Here is a 23,272-nt window from a genome sequence, read left to right as displayed (position 1 = left end):
ACTCAAGTATAGGTGGTTTTGTAGAAATAAAAACAAAATAAAATAAAGCGAAAAAGACATAAAAAAACAGACAAAACAGACCATGTATTTTTAGAGTCTCATCGCCATTCTTATGTTTCCTCACATCTGTCTTAGCTCAGGTGCCAGCCACAACACGTGGACTAACTTGCAGAACTGGAGCGGCAAGGCTCTGTTAGAACTGAGCAGAAGTGACATCTGCACTTGCAGAATCCACCGTCTCTACGGAGAGGCTTTCTCTGCAAATGGCTTCAACAAAGGTTGGAGTGCTGAAAAACAGGTGTGCATGTCCACGTGCCAAGAGAACAATCATTCTGTGCAAACAGAATGATTCTGACCCAACATCTTGCACCTTAAGGTATCTGGTGTTTATTCAAACTCCCATTTGCTGCATTGCTTTCTTCTTATTTCGTTTTGTTCTTATATAAAAGACTCAAATTAATAAAGCAATCTGTGACCCATGTATTATGTGGAGATTTAAAAACAGTGGTTTGAAAGAGAATGACTCCCAAAGGGTGTGGCATGATTAGGAGGTGTGATCTTGTTGGAGGAAGTGTGTCACTGAGGGAGTGTGTTTTGAGGTCTTTTGCTTAAGGTTCCCTCAGTGTCAAGGTCAGGCAACTTTCTGTGGCCTGGCAGATGTAGGACTCTCGGCACCACATCTGCCTGCACACCACTATGCTCCCCATCATTATGATAATGGATTGGACCACTGAAAACTGTAAGTGAGCCATCTAATTAAAAGTTCTCTTTCTAAAAATTGCCATGGTCATGGTGTCTCTTCACAGCAATGAGAACCCTATGTAAGACACTGTGTATACCTGGTTTTGTCCTTTGTTCTTTATTGATATTTGGCTTTTTGGTGCCACTTACCACAGAGTCATGATTAAGTGTTGAAAAGTCAAAACCTCAAAACAATGACTAAAGCAAACAGCCCTGGAAGGTCTTTTTGCTGTTGATGTTTGTTTGTTTTGTTGCTATTCTTGTTTTTTTAGTCTAATTGGGACAAACCAACCAAGAGGTAGAAGTCGCCCAGATGCTATCTGGTCACCCTCTCCAATCAACATTCCAAGAGCAGAAATATTATTACTAAATGCTGAAATGCTATCCAGAAGAATGAAAAGCTGAAATTTGAAATAAGGGACACCTAAGAAGTAAGACCTAGATAGATATATGTCTGAGCCATTGGCCGAAGAGTGCTGTAATTAATATAGTTTCTGTGCGGTTATTTGGGTTTGAATGGCTGGGAAAGCAAAGCAGTGTAAAAGGAGACTGAGCTTTCATTTCCTGGCCACCCAGACCCAGATGATCACACAAAAACTGTATTAATTGCAACACTGTTTGGCCAACAGCTCAGGTGTATTCTTGGATAGCTCTCATATCTTAAATGAATCTGTTTCTATCATTTTATATTTTATCACAAGGCTCATGGTTTGTTATTTCACAAACCATGTTGGGTGGCTACATAGCATCTGTCTGACTCTGCCTACTCTCTCTATCTCTCTCTATTAGGATTTCCCTCCTGGCTTTATTCTGCTAAGCCATAGGCCAGACATCCCCTAAGTGTTTGATGGGGATGAGAGGCCTGATCGTCATAGAATTTGATGAAGTTGCAAGGATAGTGTTTCTAGATAAACTTACTTAGCAGGATTTCCTTTTAGAAGTTGATTTCAGAAAGAAGTACACAGGAAAACCTAGGGAGGGGGTCAGAAATGGACCCGAGATTAAGGCTTGTGTCTTCTCTTGTTCTCTTGTTTCAGAAAGGGTGAGGAAGGGAGGGGTAAGAAAATGAGGTCACGAGTGTGCGCCTGTGTCTTGTTTACTTGTCGGGCCATTGGGACCAGTTTGTCCATCTGCCTAGTAGGTTAGCAGAGCAACACTGTTGGGTGGTGACAGCAGCCAGGCCGGAAATGAGTCAAGGTTCTATGAAAACAGAAGAAAACAAAAGTCAAGCCTTGCGAGCCTAAAGTCTGAGCCCAGGCAGCCAGAGAAACTTGAAGCACCTGTAGCTGGCTGGTGGGTGAAGTGACTTCTGATGCACTTCCTGGATTGTGAGGTGGTATCTGTGGAAGTGTTAGGTGTCCACACTTTATGAGTGACCCACACACCAGCAGCACCTTTGACATATATACTTGATCTGCTATGATGGTTTCTCTCAAGTTCATACCAGTCTACCTGTTAGTCAGGCATAACGGATGCAAAGGCAGGAGGATTGCCTTGTGTTGAAGGCCAGCCAAGTTTACATAGCAAGAGCTACTATAAAATGATAAAAAAAAAAAATCCAAAGTGAGACAAATCAAGAAAAGAGTCTTCTGCCCCAAGTTGGCAGAAATTTGGGGAAAGCATGGGTTCTGATTTTAGTAGTGGCAGTTCAGGGATGTGGGAACCAGGGGGAAGCATAATTTCAAGAACCAGATGTTATCTACTGAAGGCATAAGGCACAAACAATGCCACACCAGTTTGGAGTTATGATTAATAGGGTGGTATTTATTTAAAGAGGAAAAATCTTACAGATCACCGACCCAGACAACAGCCCTCTGTGCAACCAGGAAGGGATTCTATTCTCCTGCAGAGCAGGAAGTGAAGAGAGAGAGCGCGAAGGGATGTAGCCGCTTTTTTAAAGGGAGAGAGACCACGCCCCAATGGGCTGGTATCTCAGCAGCTATTGGTTGGAGGAGCGGAAGGACCTCCCGCAACAATCTACCATTCACAGTAGACAATAAAACCTCCAACAATAAACAGATATAGAAGCCTAAAAACTCACAGAATGTTCTACAGTTTCTCCTGGGAACACTTTTTTCCCCTCTATGGCCGTTCCTATTTCTACCAAAGGTTGCTATTAGGATTCATCGTATTTCAGACAATATGGTAAAGTTCAAATATTGTTAGTCAGGGTTAGGTGAAACCATAGGATCAAATCTCAAATCTGGTGCATGTTATCTACATAAACTCAAGGAAGTTATGGAAAAATCTCTTGATTTGGTCTCTCTGTTTTCTGTTACACTTATTTGTAGGGGCAGGGTCTGTGCTTTAGTGGGCATGTGTAGGGTAGAAAGACAGCTTGTGGAACTCAGTTCTCTCCATCTACCATGAAAGTCCTGAGAACCAACTCAGGTCATCGGGAGTGACAGCCAGCACCTTTACCCTGTGTCACCTCACTGCCCCAGTCCCTTAAGATAAGACTAAACACCAATATTACTCACCAAACTTGTACAAAACCAGGAAACATGTGTTATGTGTAGTGAATGCACCTGTAATCACAGAACACTGGATGCTGAGGCAAGAACAATGCACGTCTGAAGCAAGTGGATATACATTGAGACCCTGTATGAAAGTGTGAAAAAATTAAAGCAAAAATGAAATAAGACAAGAAACTGCTTAACTTGGCACATGAAGTACATTCAAAAATAATGTGGTGGATGTCTGTATTTTACTCCAATAAATACCATAAAGATTCTCTATGAGAATGTAGGTCAGAAGTGTATTTATTTACTGATATTTTCGTATGTTAAGGCATTCAACAAATGCTTTAGAGCTACTGAGCAGAAGCTCTAATTTTGGAAGTTGCCATTTTAGTAGCAATAACATAATTCTAAGTGTTGATAGAGAAAAATGCAAATCACTGTACAAATCAAGTCTGCTTTGAGGCTCCCCGGTGGCCCCTCTGAATCATAGTGATGAATTGACCGTGCAGTGAATCAGAAAAATATACAGAAGCCAACGCTTCCTGCCTCTAGTATACTTCTCCTGTACTGTGGGATATTTGTAAAATGTGTGAGAATGTATTGTGACAGAAAGCTGGGCAGCCAATAACTAGGCAGGAAGGATTTCCCGGGAGAAAAGGGAGGAGAAAGCTAAATGAAAGCGGGGAAGGGATGGCGGGGGACAGGAGACATGGAAGAAGCAAGATGGTTGGTACGTGACAGGATGGAGATTAACAGAAATGAGATAATTAAGTTATAAGAGCAAGTTAAGACAAGACAAAGCTAAGGCCATAATTTCATAATTAGTAAGAAGTCTTCGCATCATTATCTGTGGGCTGGCAGTCCCAATGAAAAACTACTACTACACTTCTCCTGGCATATAACTCAATCAAATGGATAAAATAGTCATTCAGTATTTCTGAGAAAAAGCAAAGAGGCATTGTGGTAGCATTCTTTAATTCTATGTAATGAGTAGTGAAAAGTAGGAGGGTCATTTGATCCTGGGAGTTTGATGACAATATAGCAAGATATATCTCTATTTCAAAATGTGTTTTTTTTCCCTCATAAACAAACTTCAAAGGATTGCTGGAATACTGTATCCCCACAGCAACAAAGTCCCCAGTGGACAGCAGTGAAAATTCCATTCTTTGAAGTCAGAGGTCGGCTCATGAATCAATCTGGGATTTGGCTAGCATGATCCAGAAGTTTCCCTGGCCAGGATTTGAACTGGAAGTTAAACCAGTTAGATCTCAATCTCTCTCTGTGTCTCTCTCTGTCTCTTTCTCTCCCCCCCCCAGTCTAAAGTGGATCATTTTATGATTTGAGCATGTACACAAATATATTTGATAAAATTCAAAAACAAAACAGTTCTTAATATAAGAGACTTTGCGGCAATATTGGGACTGTTTGTTGGGATGTAAGAGTCTACTAGAGGGCAGAGATGTTCAGCTGATTATGTTTTTTTTAAGTTTTTTAAATGTTGTTTTTATTTAAGTGTATGTATCTGTGTGGGTTTATGTGCTACTGCCCGCAGAGGCTGGAGGATCTCCTGGGGCTGAAGTTACTGGTTCTTTTGAGCTACCTGACATAGGTTCTGGGAACTGAACTCCAGTTGTCTTGAAGAGTAGCAAATACTTCTAATGACTGAGCCATCTCCTCAGCCCATTACGCTTCGTTAAAATGACTAGTTGGTTCTATTTCAATCAAACAGAATATTCACTGATGTAGTTCTGGGAGAAAGAAGTGTATCCTGCTTGTTGAAAAGAATTTCCATCTGATTCTTTGATTCAAACATATTTTCAAGTCTTTTTTATAAAAAGTTGAGTGAGTCCGTGAGCAAACACTAGCCTGCTCAAGCATGTGGTTCTGACAGACCTTGCCCTTCTTCCTTATTCCCTCTGCCTTTCTGAAAGCTATTAAACTACATTCCTAAAGCTAGCCACCAAGGACCTCTTCCTCCTCCTGAGACCGACTACCAAAGTCCAGCAATCAAATGCCCCTTTTGGCTTGCCTAATTAACATTGCCCAATTAAAGTTAAACACGTCACCCAAAAACAGGGGCTTCCCATTTTACCATTATAAACTGCCATTTCCTTTGGCTGATGTCTGTCTCCCCTCTATCCAGAGGATAAGCATGAAGAAGAGGCAAGGACGGCAGACCCCAATCAATGTTCTGTGTGGTTCTCTTCATACAAAGTGTGACATGTTAGTCTGGGGCTGAGGTGGAGACTCACTCACCTAGTTCCTATTTCCTAACCAACAACCCATGCTCATGGCCCACCTCTTACCTCTCCTCATTCCTCAGTTCACCTATCCTGGAAACCTTGCCAAACTCCCTGCGATTGCTAGTTTCTAACCTGTCTATGGTGAAGTCTGTACAACGACAAGCTGTGTAACACAAAGTAAAATGAACAGCACCTTAACAGGTATTTTTAATTAACCTGAAAGGATTTTTAGTTATATAGCATAGAATAAAATTTTGAAGTATACTAATCATCTATGAGATATTTAAAATCCAGTTGCATAGACTTATTTCTTAAATAACGTATCGCTTGAAACTATAATAATCACAAAGCCCTTTAGGCTACTTTCTATCTCTGTCAGATACATCCCACCAATAAGCTCCTATTCTCTGTTATCCAATAGCCTCTTCGTTATTCGAGATAGTTACATGCAAAACTACTTCATTTTCCAAAAGTAGCAAATATAGTAGTAGTTAAATGGAAAGCATAATTTTCTTTCCCATCCGTGTTACACGGCATTATTGTGGTTATAATGTCTACTCTCATCCCTTACATTTGAGACTGTGTGTGATGACTAAACCTTGATTTTCAACCTGTGATCTTGAACTTATGACCCTCTTGACTCAGCTTCCAAGGGATGGCATTTCATGTATGAGCTCCATGCCTGGTTTCTTGAGTATGATTATTTGTAAATATTTGCCTATAGGTCAAAGAAAATAATGGTCAAAATTTTTAATATTTTTGAAGCCAGAGTCACTTGTGATTGTGTCTTTCTTCCTCTGATGGACAGAGGATTGTGCACATAAACACACAAATGCAATCCAAATACTCAGGGATGGACAAAATCAAAGGTGCCGGAAAGTAGGAGCGGGAAAGAAGACTACAGGTCTTCGCCACACAATGCAAACAGTTGAAAGGTGATGAAAACAAGTTCAATATTTGTGCTGAGTATGGCATTGTGGTTCACACAATACCAGCTCTCAGGAGGAAGAGGTAGGAGAATCCGGAGTTAGAGGTCATCCATCTCTGGATACAAAGTAAGTTCAAGGCTGGGCTGCCTGAGACTCTTTCCCAAAATAACGAATAGCCGGCATTTTTACTGTTGGTGCATCACTGAGAAACTCGAATTTTGTCTGCTATCTGAAAGGATACAGATTTTCAAATGTTTTGTTGTGGATTTTTCTTGTTGTAGTTAAGGGAAGGTAACTGAACGTATCTGAATATAACTTCTTCCTACCCAAAGAATGCATCCAGAAAGCACATACCCATCTCTGTGCCAGATACAGATGTCCACTGTGCAAGAACACCTGGATTTTATTCTACTTAAGATGTCAAAACCATGAGATTCAATCTCTAAAAGCAAAATTACCTAAGTATACTTGTTACTAATAAATTTGTGTATGTGTGTGTATGAGGTTTCAATAATATTGCTTTACTCAAATATCTTTCATTAAAAGAAATGACATATTTTTCATATTTCTGTTTTAATAAAATTCACAGTTCAAATTGATGAAAATAATTATTAATAAATAATAAATGCATCAAATTATTTATAAAGGCTTTTTAAATATTAAATAAGAATTACAAAACTGAGCACAGTACACAAATATCTGTACAACATATCACTAAAATCATGTATAATAGTTATTATTATTTTTCACTGGTACCGAGACATAATTTGCATAATTAAATGTTTCCTATGAATGTTAACCATATAAAAATAAGATTTCTAACAAAAATATGACACAGTTTTAAATATTCTATTTACAATATATAATTTAAAGTTTGTTTTAAAAAATACTATGAATTTTTGTTTACACAAAGGCAAGCCAAGAAAGCCTTCATCCTCCTGCAGGACACCACTTGTTAGTTACTCCTGGGAAGTTACTTTATGCAGGTTCACGGGAAACTAAACATTAAATATGATTCCAAATACTTTTTCTTCAAATTAGATTTGCATCTTATGAAATGTCTGAAAGGAAAAAGAGAATAAAAATAGTAGCAACATGGTTTTTAACACACATAAAATATCCTGATACTTTTAATATTTGCATTCTACATTATCTTTTTTAATATAACCCTGATAAAGCAGGCTAGTGTGCTGACATAAAGGAGGGGATTTTATTTTATTTTTATTGTTTTTATTGTACTATATATTTTTCTCCACTCAAGGAGGGAATTTTATATAGAAGGAAGATGTTGATCTTCCTATTGACAAGAAACTCAGAAAATGTGCTTAGAACATATTAAACTGGATTATTGTGATTATAATCTCTTGATTGAATAATCTGAAGCAGGTCTGAAGGGATGGTTCATCAGCTGAAAATACTGCCTGCTCTTCCAGAAAATCCTGCTCTGTTTCCAGCACCCACACGGCAGCTCAAAGTTCCAGTGCTAGGCATATGCAAGTGCAAAAAACCCATATAAATAAAATAAAAGTAAATAAAATCTCAAATACATAGCAATCTAAAGCAGACATTTACATGGAATATTATACAAGAAATCACTGAAACTCAAAACTATTTTAGTAATGATTCAAACTCTTCAATTTAAGAAAGTTCCGGGCAAATGTAGTTTGTGGACAATATTTTATTACCTTTATATTACCTATATATGGGTGGTGTTTAGTATTGGATTCAGGACCTGACACATACACAGATACAGGCTCTAATATTAAACTACATCCCAAGTCCCATGTTCTAAATGATCATGCAATATTAAGGAGAAACAAATCAAATTAATTTATTAATGTAAGAGATTCATATAAATTTTATGTACAAAAAATAAATTTAAGACCCAAGAAAGGAATATATATCCATGTACATATATGGATGGGTGTGGATTCATGTAGGTACTTTCAATAGCCAGATATATTTACTTATACATTATGTTTTGAAAATTCAAAAGGGTTGGAACAGTTTGGAATTAGCTAATTCAAGTGAGTTAACACATTTTCTTCCTCTAAGGCAAAGGAAAAATTTAAATGTGGTGGTTATGAATATTTAGAATTCACAGTGTCTATTGCTTCTAATTTGTAATGGCTGCTTAGAAATAATAATAATAGCAATGGTGGAAAAAAAACAGTTCCAACTGAGTCACCAGACACAATTTGATTATTTTGCATGATAGCAACTTAGTCTCTTGAGTGCCAGAATCTGAAATTTGGGATTAAAGGCAACATTTTCTTAAGTCATAGTATTAGGGCTGATGGATCTACTCAATGATAAAGCATTTACTTGTTTTATGCACACCCTGTGTTTGATCCCCAACACTATGTGGGGGCGGGGTGAGAGGACAGAAGGGAAATGGGGAAGAGAAATATTCTTAGGATGAGTAAATAAATAATAAATAAATAGATACTCACAGGGTAAATTTCCTAGGTCTGGGAGCAGAGCGGGCTCGCGGCTAATCTCGTCAGCAATCTAGCACACCTTTTATAATCTAGAAAAGCAATTTAAAAATAATAACACATAGAGTTCAGTGTTATGAATGAGAAAAAAGTGTTATTGTCAATGATGCATGTAACCACCATAATTTTAAAAGTCCCTAACTTAACACGCGTGTGTTCTTTTGTTCCTCTGAAAAGATACCGAAATTTGATGCCTTCACTTTAGAGAGGAGAAAACAGCTTCAAAGGTTACTATCTCACAAGAGCGAAGTGTTTTGGTTCCCAAAACTGCCTTCTCTCCACCAAACTATGCCGTCATCCATTGTCTTTGCCTTGAGCTATTATTTTGTTTCTGTTTTTGTCAATGTGACACAGACTAGAGTCGAGCAGGAAGAGGAACCCTTAGTTGAGGGATTGCCTCCATTAGGTTGTCCTGTAAGTAAATCTGCGGGCATTTTCTTGATTGATGGATACGTGGGAGGACTAGACTACAGCGGGTGGCTTCCACCCTGCGAAGGTGGTTCTGGGGTGTGTAAGACAGCAGGAAGTCACAGGAGTAAACCAGTAAGCGGCATTCCTCCACTGCCTTTGCTTCAGTTCTGGCCTTGAGGTCCTTTCAGTCTCCATCAGTGGTGGAAGAGTAAGCTGAAATAAATCCCCCCCCCAATCACTCTTGGTCTGCATTCTACCGTAGCGACAGAGAAGCAGACTAGAATAAATCCATTGGGCTTAATTTTCCTTAGTCATTTAATGGAAGGTTTTGTTTTTGAAAAAAAAAAATACAAAAATCTGATTCAATATTCAATCCTAAGTAAAGTTAAATACTCCTCAGGGTCATCTAGATTATAAGAAATAAAATGCTCAGAAGCCATTCACTGTAGAAGGAAATTTTAGATTTAGAAAGGAATTTGAAACAGGCAATTCAGCTACCATATATTATCATAACTGGGCATTTTGAATGATGGTTATTTAGTGCTATGTTTGGAATTATTGTTAACTCCACTAACTTAAGTGTTCAAAAGAACTCATTGTACAAAGGGCTGTCATCATTCAGGGAACCCCAGCACACACTGTACAAATGACATGATATAAAAACTTTTACTTCAAAATAACTTAGGGAGAGATGTTGACTTCTTCATAGTCAGCTCACTGGGTTTTTTTTTCATTTATATGAGAAATCACTTTATTTATACCAAGGAATTTGAATAATGATAAAAGGTTTCTGTCCTGACAAACATTCTAGTCTTTAAGAAAACCTGGCTATGTTCTGATTTGGAAATATTCCCAACCTGAATGTGATCTCTTGTTCCTTATACTTCAACAGTACATACAACCTTGAGCTTGAGCACCGAAAAGATTATAAATAGCATCCCATGCAATGTTTAGTCTACTGAGTCCCACCCAAAGAGAGGTGAAGCTTAAAAATTTATGCATTCATTGTTGGATTGGGTTTTTGTTGTTGTTGTTGTTGTTGTTGTTGTTGTTGTTGTTTTTCTAAGATCTGCCCAGGCAACTTACAAGCTGGCATGGAGCAATCCCTGGTGTTGTGATAAAGTCGATGGAAGTGTTTGCTGCATTCAGCTGAAAATGTGACAGGCCCTAGAGAAAGGGAAAGAATGCTTATTATAAACCTGGGCGTGTTTCCCAAACAAGTTTCTATCACTCGATGGCTGGAGACGGTGCAACTGTAGATTCCATCCTTCCTACCCTTTAAAGAACTGGCCTGAGAATTCCTTCCTTTACCCAGACACTGTGGGAGGTGCTAAACTTTGATCTAAGTTTGCACCACATTCTCAGTATCTCACATCATGGAACCTTCTGGCTAGAATAGCTCGTGATGAACTGGAAGGGGACACTCCAGACAGAAGGGAAATGCAGAGAGCGAATCAGGAGGGAGTGGCTTTCTGGCCCCTTGATTTTTTTTTCTACTTAATGGGAAGTCATGTTTCTAGTGATGACATTTGTTTTGAATTGAAGCAATGGATGCTCATTAGTGAAAGGAATTACTGCAAAGGGGGAAGGGCCTTGAAACTGCAGCAACTTTCCTCCTTCCCCCTGCTCCATAGGCATCTCCCCAACACTCAGGGCTGCCTTCCTCATCTACAGGTGTACAGAGTACGACACTCAGAAATGCCATTTGAAAGTTAACAGCTGGGTGTAGTTGTGTTGGACTGTAATTCTAATACTTGAGATGGGAAGGCAGGCAATGAGGTTTTGGGCCTGCACAAAGAACTGCAAGCAACTGAGGAAGGTTGGGAGAAGGCAATGTGGCCCTCCCTTCCCAGGGAAGAACAATGACAAATGATTAGCCCCCCCCAAAAAAAAACATGAATACAAGTAACATTATATGGACTCAATAGGTTATATTTAAGAATATATGTATATACATATATGCATGCAACAGCAATTGATGAAAAAGCAGGCAATTGATTTGCAGGAGAATGGGTAGGGGGTACATATGAGGGTTGAGAGGGAGGATAGGAAAGGGAGAAATGTTATAATTAAATTGCAGTTTTAAAAACAAATAAGAAAGCATCCAAGAGAGGTGTGTGTAACATATGCTCATCTTTCTCCTGTTTATTAAACCTCAGTGCTGGGCTGGCCGAAGCACAGTCTAAATTCTTCAGCATATCCTTAAAGGTTGTTTGCCATCTGGTTTGTTCACACTACATCCTTCCCCACTAGCCAAATGCATCCCCTTCCTAAGTTCACCCTTCCTCCCCAGCCCATGCCTATTATCTGCCTGTCTTCTTCCACCATAGCCCTCAAGCCTGGCCCAGTGGGTGGCATGACCACACTCTCGTACTTTAAACCCAACTTAGAAAGCCTGTCACACTGCAAGCTTTCACGGTTTGCTCTCAGTAAATCATCCTTTTCATTGCCCTTTAAAAGATCCTTTACATTCTACTGCTTATCAAATTCTTGTGCACTTTATAGATCATACAAGTTGGTAGCAGTTGACTGAAAACCCAGCTGAACTCAAGGCCCTTCTAGACATTAATCTCAATAGTTCCCCTGTCTACGAATGCATTCTATATTAAAATCTTCCTTTTATAACTGAGTCACTGAAATAGTGTAAACTTACCTGTGAAATGCTTTATAAATTTGTCTTTCAAGGTCATATCTCTTGGGAATATTTCTGAAAAGAAAAAAAAAGGAGTTCATAATTTCTAGGATGGATTTCCACTATTAAAACATAGCTATAACACTATACACCTAGATCCATGCAGTAGGCATAGCAGGTCTCAGATCACTGGGCTCTGGCTCGATCCATTCTCCAGGGCTCTAGAGCTCTGGCTTAGCTTGTTTGTTAGCTGTTTGTTCTACACCTCTTCCAGGGAACCATCCAGACCCCTCACCAATATCTACTGCTGAATGTCTGACTTTCTGACTTCCCAGAGCTTCCCCAATCCTGTGTTCCTCAAACTCAGTGAATATCATCATTCTTTAATGCTTGCATTGCTGTAGTGATTTAAATGATAATGCTCCCTATAGGTCTATAGGGAGTGGTATTATTAGGAAGTGTGGCTTAATTGGAGTAGATGTGGTGTTGTTGGAGGAACTGCATCACTAGCAGGTGGGCTTTGAGTTCTCAGAAGCTCAAGTCAGGCCCAGTGGCTCACTTGTTCTTCCTGCTGCCTGCCAATCCCAGCATACACTCTCATCTACCTCTCCATCATTACATTTGCCTGAATTCTACCATGCTTCCTGCCAAGAAAATAATGGGCTAAATCTCTGAGCTGTAAGTCTCCTCCAATTAAATGCTTTTCCTCATAAGAGTTGTCATGGTCATGGTGTCTCATCATAGTAATAAAACCCAAACTAAGACAATAGTCCACCTCAACATGCTTTGCTTGACTGCCTTAGGGTTTCTATTGCTGTGAAGAGACACTATGACCACAGAAACACTTACAAAGGAAAACATTTAATTGGGGGTGGTTTACAGGTCAGAGGCTCGGTCCATTGTCATTGTGGTGAGACATGGCAACATACAAGCAAACATGGTGCTGGAGAAGAAGTTGAGAATTCTACACCTTTGATTCACAGGCACCAGGAAGTGAACTGAGACACTGGGTGTGGCTTGAGCATATATGAGACCTCTGACCCTACCCCGGCAGTGACACACTTCCTCCAACTTTGCCTTATCTACTCCAACAAAGCCACACTCCCATTTAATAGTGCTACTCTCTATGAGCTTACGGGGGCCATTTACATTCAAATTACCACATTTTTTTTATTTTATGTAGGCTGGTATGTGAGATATAGCATGCATATGGAGATCAAATGACAACTTTCAGGGGTTTGGTTCCCTCCTTCCAGCATGTGGGTTCCAGATATTAATCTCCGGTCACTGGGCTTGACAGCGAGCACCCTTACTCACTGAGCCAGCTCACTCTCCGCCAATTGTGTGTTTAGACTTACAGCATTTTCCTTACATATTGACTTCTTTATAAGCCACACATAATATGAGTGCTTCTCTGAATGCACGTTTGTCACCTGGAGATGGACAGAGCTTGTGGAGACTGAGCAAGGCTGGTGGAGTCTCAGGGGAACTATAACAGCCCTTGGTATCCCAGGAGGTGAGAGGAAGCCATCTCTAGAAGCTTCATAGATGTTCCCTAGGGGAGGGGAAGGGAAAAGAGGACCCCATCTCATCCAAAGGATCCTTGGATCTAGTGGAGATCATGGACCAGAGATGGGGTGAAAAGCTGAGTTGGAGGAACAAGGCCAGGACCAGATGTTTTAACTCAGCAGGGGTCTGGCAGTCAGGCACTTGTGACAACCTACTTCACCCTAGTTATCACTGCTGCTGGATTCCTCTTCTGAAGGCACTGGCTCATGACTTTATCCAGAGGAGGCCTAGGAAAACTGCCAGAATTAAAATACAACATGCTGTGTTTTTGCTAGAGTAGAGTTGGAAGGTGATGTGATTGGTAGGGTGGAGGGCTCATCATCTGGCTTTGCTCCTGAGGAGGTAACAAGGGTGCAGAGTTGGCAGTGCCGAGGATTAGCGAGTCTATCACAGGTGGGATCCTCTTGGCTGCCAATCAGGTGGTGCAATTTGCTGATCCTCAACCTCTTCCTCCTTCCTGAACCAAAGCTAGATAGGGTAGGACTGAATGCAAGGCAAGTGGCCACATGAAGAGGTGACTCTGACACACACTGTATTTAGAATATCAAGTCCACAAAACTCTTTCCCTAGAAATTCAGATTTAAAGACCATTTCAGTCAATTGTCTGTTGTAGGAATTTTCTCTCCTTAGAACAATGCGGTTTTCAGCACCCAAAGTGCTAATGGCAATGGGTCTTTTTCTGTTCTTGATGTCATCTGCCCATGAAAGGAAGAAATGGTTCTCTCCAGTTCCTCAAGATCACGGCTTCTCCTCCTTTGGCTCTCCAGCTCCTCAGCTGCTCGGTGCTCTGTTCTGCATTGTAAAGTTTCTCTTCTTAGCCGGTAATTTCCTCTCTTAATTTGATGTGGGATTTTGCTTTGTGTCTGGAAACACTTTGGCCTTTACATCTGTCTGTGCATTTCTACTGCAAAGATGCCTCTTTAGTCTGAAAGGTTGCACTGTTCTCTGTAAGGTACCACTTCACTGTAGTGTCTTCAGATACCTGCATGAAACTTTCATTCTTCCTCCTTCTGCAGTTTTTTTTGTTGTTGTTTTGTTTTGTTTTGTTTTGTTTCTGTTGTGGAGACTGGCTTGGTGTTGGCAGCACTGAGGGTGGCAGTGGGGGCGGTGGGCAGCTTCTGGGTCTCCGCATTCCTGCTCATGGTTGCAGTGGTGGTGACTGAGGCTTGCAGCGACGGCTGCAGCTCCTTTCGGGGTGTGATGTTGACTAGGCCTACAGGAGTGGTAGGGCTCTCAGGGCTCTCTGGAGTCCATTCTCTGCTCCTGCTACCAATCGAACTCCTGTGGTTTTAAAAGAAGCTTCTAACTCAGTTGCATGACTCTTTCTTCTGAGTTCCTTTTGGCAATGAACTCAACACAATTATGTGATTCACTATACATCCAATTCCAGTTTGCCATCATCAGCCATATCGTCTTCAAACATGGGGACCTAATCTTCATCATTGGCCAGCCAACACAGAAAGGCTGGAGGCTGCTTTCTTTATTGTGACAGCTTTTCTGTTCTTTGTTGGGACTCTTAGTGTGTTTTCTCTCTATTCAGATCACCTGTTCTTCCCACATTTCAGCTTTAAACTACCCTGAGCATCGTTTTGGCTTTGGCTACTCATGATCTGAAAGCTTCAGCCTGTCTAGTAGTGATGTATCCTTTTTAAAGTACAGGCCATCAATCCATTCTGTGCAGAACGTTCAGACATCTCTTAGTTCTTTCTCTAGAAACTGTATTTCATCACCTTTCAGTATGAACTCCTCTCTCCAGCTTCTTTCCATTTGCCTCCAGCTTTTTACTTCTGTTGGCTCCTTCCTAGAAACCTCTAGGCTTTATTGTCCTTTTCAAGTAACCCCTACCTTTCTCTAATAGTGCATATTTTTCTTCACATTTTCTTCACTGAGTCCTAAAAACTCTAAAAGTGTTCTTCTCCTTCCACACAAAGCAGCCTACTAAATGGAGGAAAGCTTCTCCATAAAACCAAGAGAGCAGTAATCAATAGTGAGACACAGGATCAGTTCCCATGAGAAATGGTAGGGACTGAGGTCTGGTCTTCACCCAGCAGTGCCATACCCTGCACAGTTCTTCTGGGACGGGCACCAGCAGGGCTCTGGAGCTGCCCCGGGAGTAGTGCCAGGGAGCTGCATAGGTGCCTGAGCTGCCAGTGCCAGGTAGCACAGAGCAAAGAGCACAGAACACCCAGCATCACCTTCAGAACTGATCATTGGGTGATGGCGGGGCAGGCTCTCTCTGTCAGTGAGAACTAGGTTTAGGGGTACCCATTATTGCACCTGGCTGGACATGGGTTCTCTAGATTTGAACGGTGTGCTCCTTCATGCTTGCACCCACTGAACCATCTCACCAGGAACCTACTGCTGTAACTTTCCACCTAACACTTTCCTTGTTATTTATTGTATGTGTAAGGGTATTTTCCCTGCATGTATATCTGTATACCATGCACATTCAGTGCCCTCAGATGCTGGAAGAGGGCACTGGATCATCTGGTACTAGAATTGTAGATAATTGTGAGTTACCATGTGAAGGCTGGAAATCAATCTTGCGTCCTAAGATGAGGCCATGTCTCTAACTGTTGAGCTACCTCTCCAGTCCCCATGTAACACTTTCAAGCCTTGGTTGGCTGGAGGTATCTGAACACTCTAAAAGTGTCACTAAGCATAAGGCCAGGTCTACTGTACTTCACATCCACAGTGCTACCTGTTGCCACAGAGACAGGAGGGAAACATCACCTGCCTCTCTGTCTCCTGACAGCAATCTTGGAAATCTGCTCCTAATATCTGTGAGTTTACTTACAACCATAAAAATGAAAAGCATAGAGGAAAAAGTATGATTAAAATGTAATTTTAGGGCAAGTAGGATGGCTTAGTAGGTAAAGGTGCTTGCTGCTGAGCCTGATGACCAAGTTCAACCCCTGGGGGCCACATGGTAGAACTGACTCCCACAGGTTGTTCTCTGACCTCCACAAATGTACTCCAGCAAATGCACACAATATGTGCACATATAAATGAATATAATACAAATCTTAAAGAAATTTGAAAATTTGTAGCTCTGATTAAAAAGCAATGTTCTGGGGGAAGGAAGCAACACTGGGCGACTCTATCGGCTTCCTACATGGACTTTCTTTACTTTCGGCTGAGACAAATGGATCCTTCAAGCAGATAACTGTTGCTGCCAGAAGCGCTGTGAACAGGGAGAGATCGTTCATGTAAGTGAGCGCTGGATGCTCATAATGAATGTTTATGACTGGAGCATCTGGCTACAGAGCCCAGCAGACAGAAGACATCTGCTTATAGCACCTGCCAAATACAAACGTGGAGTGAAATCATATGTATCCTTTCCACCTTGACCTCGTCCCACCCTATCAGCTTTCAGTGGAACAAATAACTCTCAGCAATCCTACCAATAAATTATTAACGCACATTAAAACCAAAGGGGAGGGACATGGTTGTTTGACTATAATAATCATTTCCCTCTGTAGATGTATAGGAAGTATCAGGCTATGAATGTTAATTATGTTTACTAGAAATGTTTTAAGAAAGAATTGGCATAACCAGGCATGGTGGCATGTCGAGGATTCAGCTTATGGTCATCCTGGACTATATAGTGAGACTCAGTCTGAGAAACAAACTGTACGCTCTATCTTGATACTATGCAAAGTAACAAAAATTATTTTCATTGTTAGTCACCAGGTATTAAAGTATGACTGTCTAGTTGGGAAGAGGGAAACCGTTCAGATTTACAATAAAGGAAATTTGGATTTTACGAATAGAGTTCCATTATAATGAAAGTACCATCAATATCCAAACATATCTAAGGTTTTTTGAGATTTTTTAATAAACATAACTCTGGGGCATGTTTAGCTATTTTTGAACACAAAGAGGTATCATGAAGAAAGAGAGATGAGACACTAGGAAATCTGTCCTGGCTTTCAGACCTGCTTCCTGATGCCCATTCCTAGTGATTTGACTGAGGACCAGAAGTCCTTAGGGTGCTTCAGGATTGGAGACCTCACTGGAAACAAGAAGGAAACACAGAGGTCCCGCCCCAGGGAAAGGAGAAGAGCTGAAAATTCAGTAAACACCAAGACCGATGATTCAATCAATCCTGCCTGTGTTATGAAACCGCCGCCAAACCCAAACGATGGTGGGATTTCAGAACTTCCAGATAGCCAAGCACATGGAGACCAGAGAAGGGGAACTTCCACGCAGAGGGCACGGAGGTTAGTGGCTTTCCCCAGCCTTCATCTCTTTAACCCTTTTATGATAAACAAAAGTGGGTGTAGTGTTTCCCCTAGTTCTGTTCATTGCTCTAGTGACTCAAACCATGTAGAGCCCAGTTTGTAGTTGGGTGCCAGGAAAATCAGACTGGAGTTAGCGCTTGTGCAGGGCACTTGAAGTGGAGCTGGGAGGTCATGGTTAATCATACCTCACCTAGGTGCATGCTTGAACCTTAGAACTAGGCTGCAGACATCTTGCCTTCCTACCTTCCACTCCCCTGCACAGAATGTCTCTCTCTCTCTCTCTCTCTCTCTCTCTCTCTCTCTCTCTCTCTCTCTCTCTCTCACACACACACACACACACACACACACACACACACACACACACTGGCCATACCAGTTTCTCGAAACAGTTCACCCCCGCCTTTGTGCTAACGCTCCTTTCTCCTAGACCAGTTGTTTTCTTCTGCCAGTTCAGGCCATAATGCTTAGTAAGTCACCCATTTGAAGTTAAATAAATACAATATTTTGTAGATATTGGAATACATCTTGATTTTGTGTTTTCTCATACTGCCATCCTAATTAGCTCCAAATGAATTTAATTTTCTCCATTTGTAAGTAGGCTGATTTTGCTTGTAGTCAACAATCAGAATGTCAAGTTCTTAGACTTGAGACTAGGTGTGAAGTGGGATCACTCCTGGAGCTGGACCCTGTGTGCACGTGGAAAGCATCAGGATTGAGCCAGATTCGAGGACACTAGATGTTGTCCACTGCAGAGTAGACTGTGCTACTCGTGGGGAGAAAATCCTATACGTTTAATATCACAGAATTCTGTCATTTTCGTTGCTAGGGCAAAAAAGTATGAAAAGCTCATTGTTTTTAACCACAGAATCAAAAATGTGTAGGATTTTTCTGTCTGCCTGCAGGGGATCTGTTTAGTTCCTGGTCCCTCATTGCCTTTGAGAGGGCTTAGGACTTCTTGGAAAACTCAAGAGAAGCCCAAACTCTTTATGATTTATGATTTATGACTGGAGAGGGGACATATCCCACACCATTTAATAAAGAATGTCATTTGCAATTGTTTAGAGTAACCTCCCTAAGGGGATCTTAAGCTTGTTTGGAGGCTCCACCATTAATCAGCATGGCCTTTCATTTACTTAAACAACCTTCGGGTTTAGAAATTCTGTAGAAATAATAGAAGTGTGTAAGTCACAAAAGGAGGAATAGTAAAGTCAAAACTCCCTTTTGTACTGTTGCTTCATATTTTATGCCAGTTTCCTTCTGATCTCAAAATCTTCCAAATCGCTTTTCCATTCCATCACAGCTCATTTTTGGCTTTCTGAACTTGTCTACACGTGCATGCATGAGAGCCTAGAACCCGCGAAGTCTGTGGTAGGGTTCCACTGTGTTCCTTTCTGCTACTGTGATAATGGACAGAAGAGCTGGTTTCAGAGGGCAGGAAGAAAGGCTATGGAAACACACACCTGTAATTCTGACCCAAGTCAGACAGACGTAAGGACACTGAAAGAGTTGAGAGACAATCTGGAAGATCACGGAAATACAACGGCTTGGACAGGCAATAAAATAAAACAACAGAGTCTAGGCATTTGCGGCACCAATTAGTAGCAGAACCGAGTTGAAAATGGCACTCAAAACCACTCACAATCAAAAGTCTATCAAAGTGATCTCAAACATTGTTCAATAGTTAATTCAATTGACCAATACATTATGAATGGCGAACACTCTATAGGGAGGAGAACACCACAGATGGCTAATTATCACTGTTCCAGGGAGCCCAATACCCCCAATCTTTGCTCAAACATCAATTGTAGGGAGGGAATTCTGCCTGTCAACTCTCGTCCCAGGCTTTGGATTTCCTGTCCCTTCTGCCTGGGAATGGCCCTCCCACTTCCAGCCTCTCCTCTGACTTAGGGAAGCTGGCCAGCTTACTGATAAGGAATGATATACAACTCCATGTCATGATACTGTGAAATACATAGCTAGCCTTTCTGGCCAAAATCATAAACCCCTTGGAATCTCGGAAATGATAGTGTGTTAAGAAGTTGACTGAGGTCTGGCAGTTTCTGAATAGCTTCAGGATGTGTCTGATGGGTTAGTTGATCAATCTTATCTATATAACGAAGCCTCCATAGAAACTCAAAAGCACTGAGTTCAGAGTTTCTGGATAGCTGAACATATATATTCAAGAAGCTGGGGGTGGGGTGGAGTGGGTGTTTCCTCACACATGCCCCTTCCTCTTTACCTCATCCTATGCATCTCTTCATATATAACCATTTATGAACCACTCCAGCAAATTAGTTCGAATCTGAAGAGAGTATGGGAAAGCTGATTGTTAGCTAGAGACAAGCATGCGGGGACTGCATTGGGCTGCATTTGGCACCAGAGGCAGTCCTCAGCTTGTCGGTTCTGAGGCCCATCTTCAGGGGGGAGCAAGGACCAGAACTAAGGTAGATTAGAACCCTAGCTGGCATTCACTGCAGAGCTGCTGCTGCTGCTGCTGCTGCTGCCGCCGCCAAAGTGCGCAGGGATGCACAACCCCGCAGTGCAGTGCCAGGGATGAGCTATGTAGTCATGGTACAGGAGGAGAAACTGGGTCTGAGTTAGTTTTTGCTACTTTCATGTACAGCAAAGATTCCAGAACTTAAACCTGAAAACACAGGGGTTGAGGTGAAGAAAAGGAAAAAGGAAAAGTGAAATGTGGAACACAAGAGCCTTCTGCAGCTCTCCTGTAACAGCCCAGTGGGAGTTCCAAGGCATTCTAAACCGCCCCCTGGGCTTGGTCCTCTCTGTGGCAGGTTCACACTTGAGAATCCCAGTGGGGAATTCCAGGCTTGTCCACAGGGATGACAGTCCTTGGCTTCTAGGACCTGGGAGATGCTTCCTCTGGGATGAATTATGAGCCCTGCCACTCCCGTGAGAACATCCAGATGGGAACTTGTCTTGTCTGTAGGCATGTCCTTATTTTTCCCTGATCCATGTCAAGAGTTCCATTCACAGCCAGCCTCAAGTGCAGCCAGCCACTCTTTCTCTCCCCGTGTAAACAAAATACAGTGATCAAAATATTAGGCCACTTAAAACAGCCGTGGAAAGCAATGGCTTTGGAGGGTGAGCCATACTTCTTTTTCCCCCCAGCTACATTGTTTTAAGTCTTCTCTGCCATTTGGGAGAGGGATAAGCATAGGGCCTCACATAAGCTAGGGAAATTTTCTTCCACTGAGCTGCATCCCCGATTCCCGTCACTGTCTTTCACCAGAGAAGTTTAACTTGCTACACTAATATAAAACAGGTGAAGTTTGTGTGTTACCATGAATAATTTTTCAGTTTGAGATTTTCTCACATTCGTTTTGTATTCTGAAGTAACATTGGATCCTGAGGTAAATATTTTTGTTGGCAATAATTTTTAAGTCAAAATGTATAATAGAAGCTGTCACATCATTGCACCCTCCGTCCTGTCATGACCCCCCCCACACACACTCTCTTCTGGAGGGTTCTCAGATAAGTAGGCTTGGGCTAGACGCACACATCAGCTTCCCGTGCCTTCCCGTCCCTTCCCTCTGCTGCGTTCCCCACCTGCTTCACTTGGTTTGTCCACGAGCACCATTCTCCCCCATCTGCCCGAAACGTGCAGGGAAGGGCAGGCACACCCAGCTTCCTGCATCTGCACAGCCTCAGCTCCCTGGTGGGTAGTGTGGGAAGATATGTTCTTAGTGGAAGCTGTGGACTGACTAAATATACATTTATGCCCTAACTGTAAAGACCGGTATGGTTCATCTGTGATTTTAGCACTTGGGAGACTGAGGAAGGAAGATTTCTGCAAAGTCTAGGTCTCTGCCTGAACTATAGAGTGAGATCCAAGTAGCCTAAGCTATACAGTGAGGCTATTGAGAGAGAGAGAGAGAGAGAAAAGAGAGAGAGAGGCAGCAAAGAAAGAAACTAAGAAATTCCCCTATGTTTTCTTAAAATTGAACTCTACACTACTTATGGTGCTATGTGCCTATGACTCTAGGGCTGAGGATGAGGAGGAGTTCAAGGCTACAAGAGACACCTTGCTTCAGACAAAAGGGGAGAAAACAAGATGGAGGGAGGGGAGAAGCAAGGAAGGAAGTAAAGAAGGTGGACAGGAGGGAGAGAGTCGAGTCAAGGAAGGGGAGGAGGAAGGGAGGGAGGAAGGGGAGACGAAGAGAAGGAAAGAGGGAGGAAAGGAAGTGTTGAAAAGAGGCCGTGGCTGTAGTGGGAACTCCAGAGCTTTCCAAGCCATTCCCATGCTTCTTCCTCTCAGCAAGTTCAGGGCAGCCCAGGGAGACCGGCCCTTTGCTCCAGCCTCTGCCCTGCTCCCTGTCTACGGGCTTCAGCTGAGACACCACGTGGCTTCTCTCTTCCTCACACCGCGTTTCCTGCTAGCACCTTGCATACGCTCCCCAAAAGCCCCCTACACCTCCTGTCCCCCAGGCTATCTTCCTTTCCTTCTCATTCATACATCTCTGTAGGTGCCTCGTGCTCCTCCGTCCTGACTTTTCCTACCTTCTTCCTAGGCATCTTAGCAGCAGGAACGACCAGAGTCGGCGCCCTTCTAGCTGACCCAGGAAGAATGCAAGCCAGTACCATCCATGGCAGCTTACTGAAATTCTCATGCCAATCTCTAGGGGTTAGCTTAAAAGTGGGAAGAAAGGGGCATTCCAGAATGTTCAGTTGACTAAGGACGGCCATGTTAGTTAAACTCCTGAAGACCCAGAGCTGTTGACAGACGCATAGGTCGTCCCTCTTCCTGGCAGGTGAGGCTGCAGCCCAGATCTTTGGACTGTTGGGTCAGTTTATTTCCAAAACACATCACACAATTAGCAAGGAGCACATAGGCTGATTTCCTTGCTAGCCTGGTTTTGTTATTGAAGTCTCAACCAAGGCACATAGAGTTAGCCGGCTACCTCCTTCCCAGGGAAGAATCCCAGGAATCTACAGGTGTCCACCCTCTGCTGTGCTTAACTCAGCCTTCCCAACAGGAGCTTGCCCAGCAGCAAGAGTGGTGAAGATCAGGAAAGGGCAGGGCGGCCAGGGCGGGCACGGCTTACCTGCGCTTCGGGAGGCTCTGGGAGCCTGGCGAGTCCCTGTTACCGGCAGGAAAGGCTGTGGCTTGAACTCAGCGAGACGCACCGCCCTGCGTCCCCGGGGCCGCCCCTGGGTCCCAGGCGGGGACAAAGCCAGCGCCAGCAGCAGCAATGCGGGCAGCCGGGCGCTGGGCTTAGCGGGCCACATGGCTTTGGCATCCAGAGCGAGCACTGGGATTTGGAGGCGCGTGGCGAGGTCTATGCGCTCCCGGGCGCGGGGCGGGGACCGGAGGTGGGGCGGCGCTGGGGACCAGGGAAACCCGGGACGAGGGCGGATCAGGGGACAGGTCCCTCGGAAGCACAAGGCACCTTCCTGGGGATCCTTTCTTTGTCTCTAGGGTTTGGGGCACAGCTATGGTTCTCCCGTGTTCCTCACGCCCTACATTGTGAGCGTCTGGGTCACCGCCTCCTCTGACCGCAGGTTCGAAAGAACCCACAACTTCT

At 42.6% G+C, this 23,272-nt stretch overlaps 1 protein-coding gene across 1 annotated transcript; it reads right to left on the bottom strand.

Moving 5' to 3' along the window:
* Window positions 1-8,840: 8,840 nt before the first annotated feature.
* On the bottom strand, window positions 8,841-22,976 carry Alkal1 (ALK and LTK ligand 1). The gene is made up of 4 exons (XM_050163884.1): window positions 22,793-22,976; window positions 11,938-11,991; window positions 10,371-10,451; window positions 8,841-8,905 (listed from the first exon to the last, which is right to left on the bottom strand). The coding sequence occupies exons 1-4, from the start codon at window positions 22,974-22,976 to the stop codon at window positions 8,841-8,843; spliced, it is 384 nt and encodes a 127-aa protein (XP_050019841.1).
* Window positions 22,977-23,272: the final 296 nt, after the last annotated feature.

Source organism: Alexandromys fortis, unplaced genomic scaffold (assembly GCF_014885135.2).
Source record: "Alexandromys fortis isolate MF-2015 unplaced genomic scaffold, M_Fortis_MF-2015_v1.1 scaffold_18, whole genome shotgun sequence".
Taxonomy (NCBI): Eukaryota; Metazoa; Chordata; class Mammalia; order Rodentia; family Cricetidae; genus Alexandromys; species Alexandromys fortis.
The sequence above is the reverse complement of the archived record's forward strand: the minus strand, read 5'-3'. Positions and strand labels throughout refer to the sequence as shown.

Excerpts from the sequence above, each read along its gene's own strand:
- Alkal1 (XM_050163884.1), bottom strand. The coding sequence starts at position 22,976 with ATGTGGCCCGCTAAGCCCAGCGCCCGGCTGCCCGCATTGCTGCTGCTG. Across the intron at positions 11,992-22,792 it reads CAGAGCCTCCCGAAGCGCAG|AAATATTCCCAAGAGATATG; the intron begins GTAAGCCGTGCC and ends TTTTCTTTTCAG. Across the intron at positions 8,906-10,370 it reads GGATTGCTCCATGCCAGCTT|ATTATAAAAGGTGTGCTAGA; the intron begins GTAAGTTGCCTG and ends TTGCTTTTCTAG.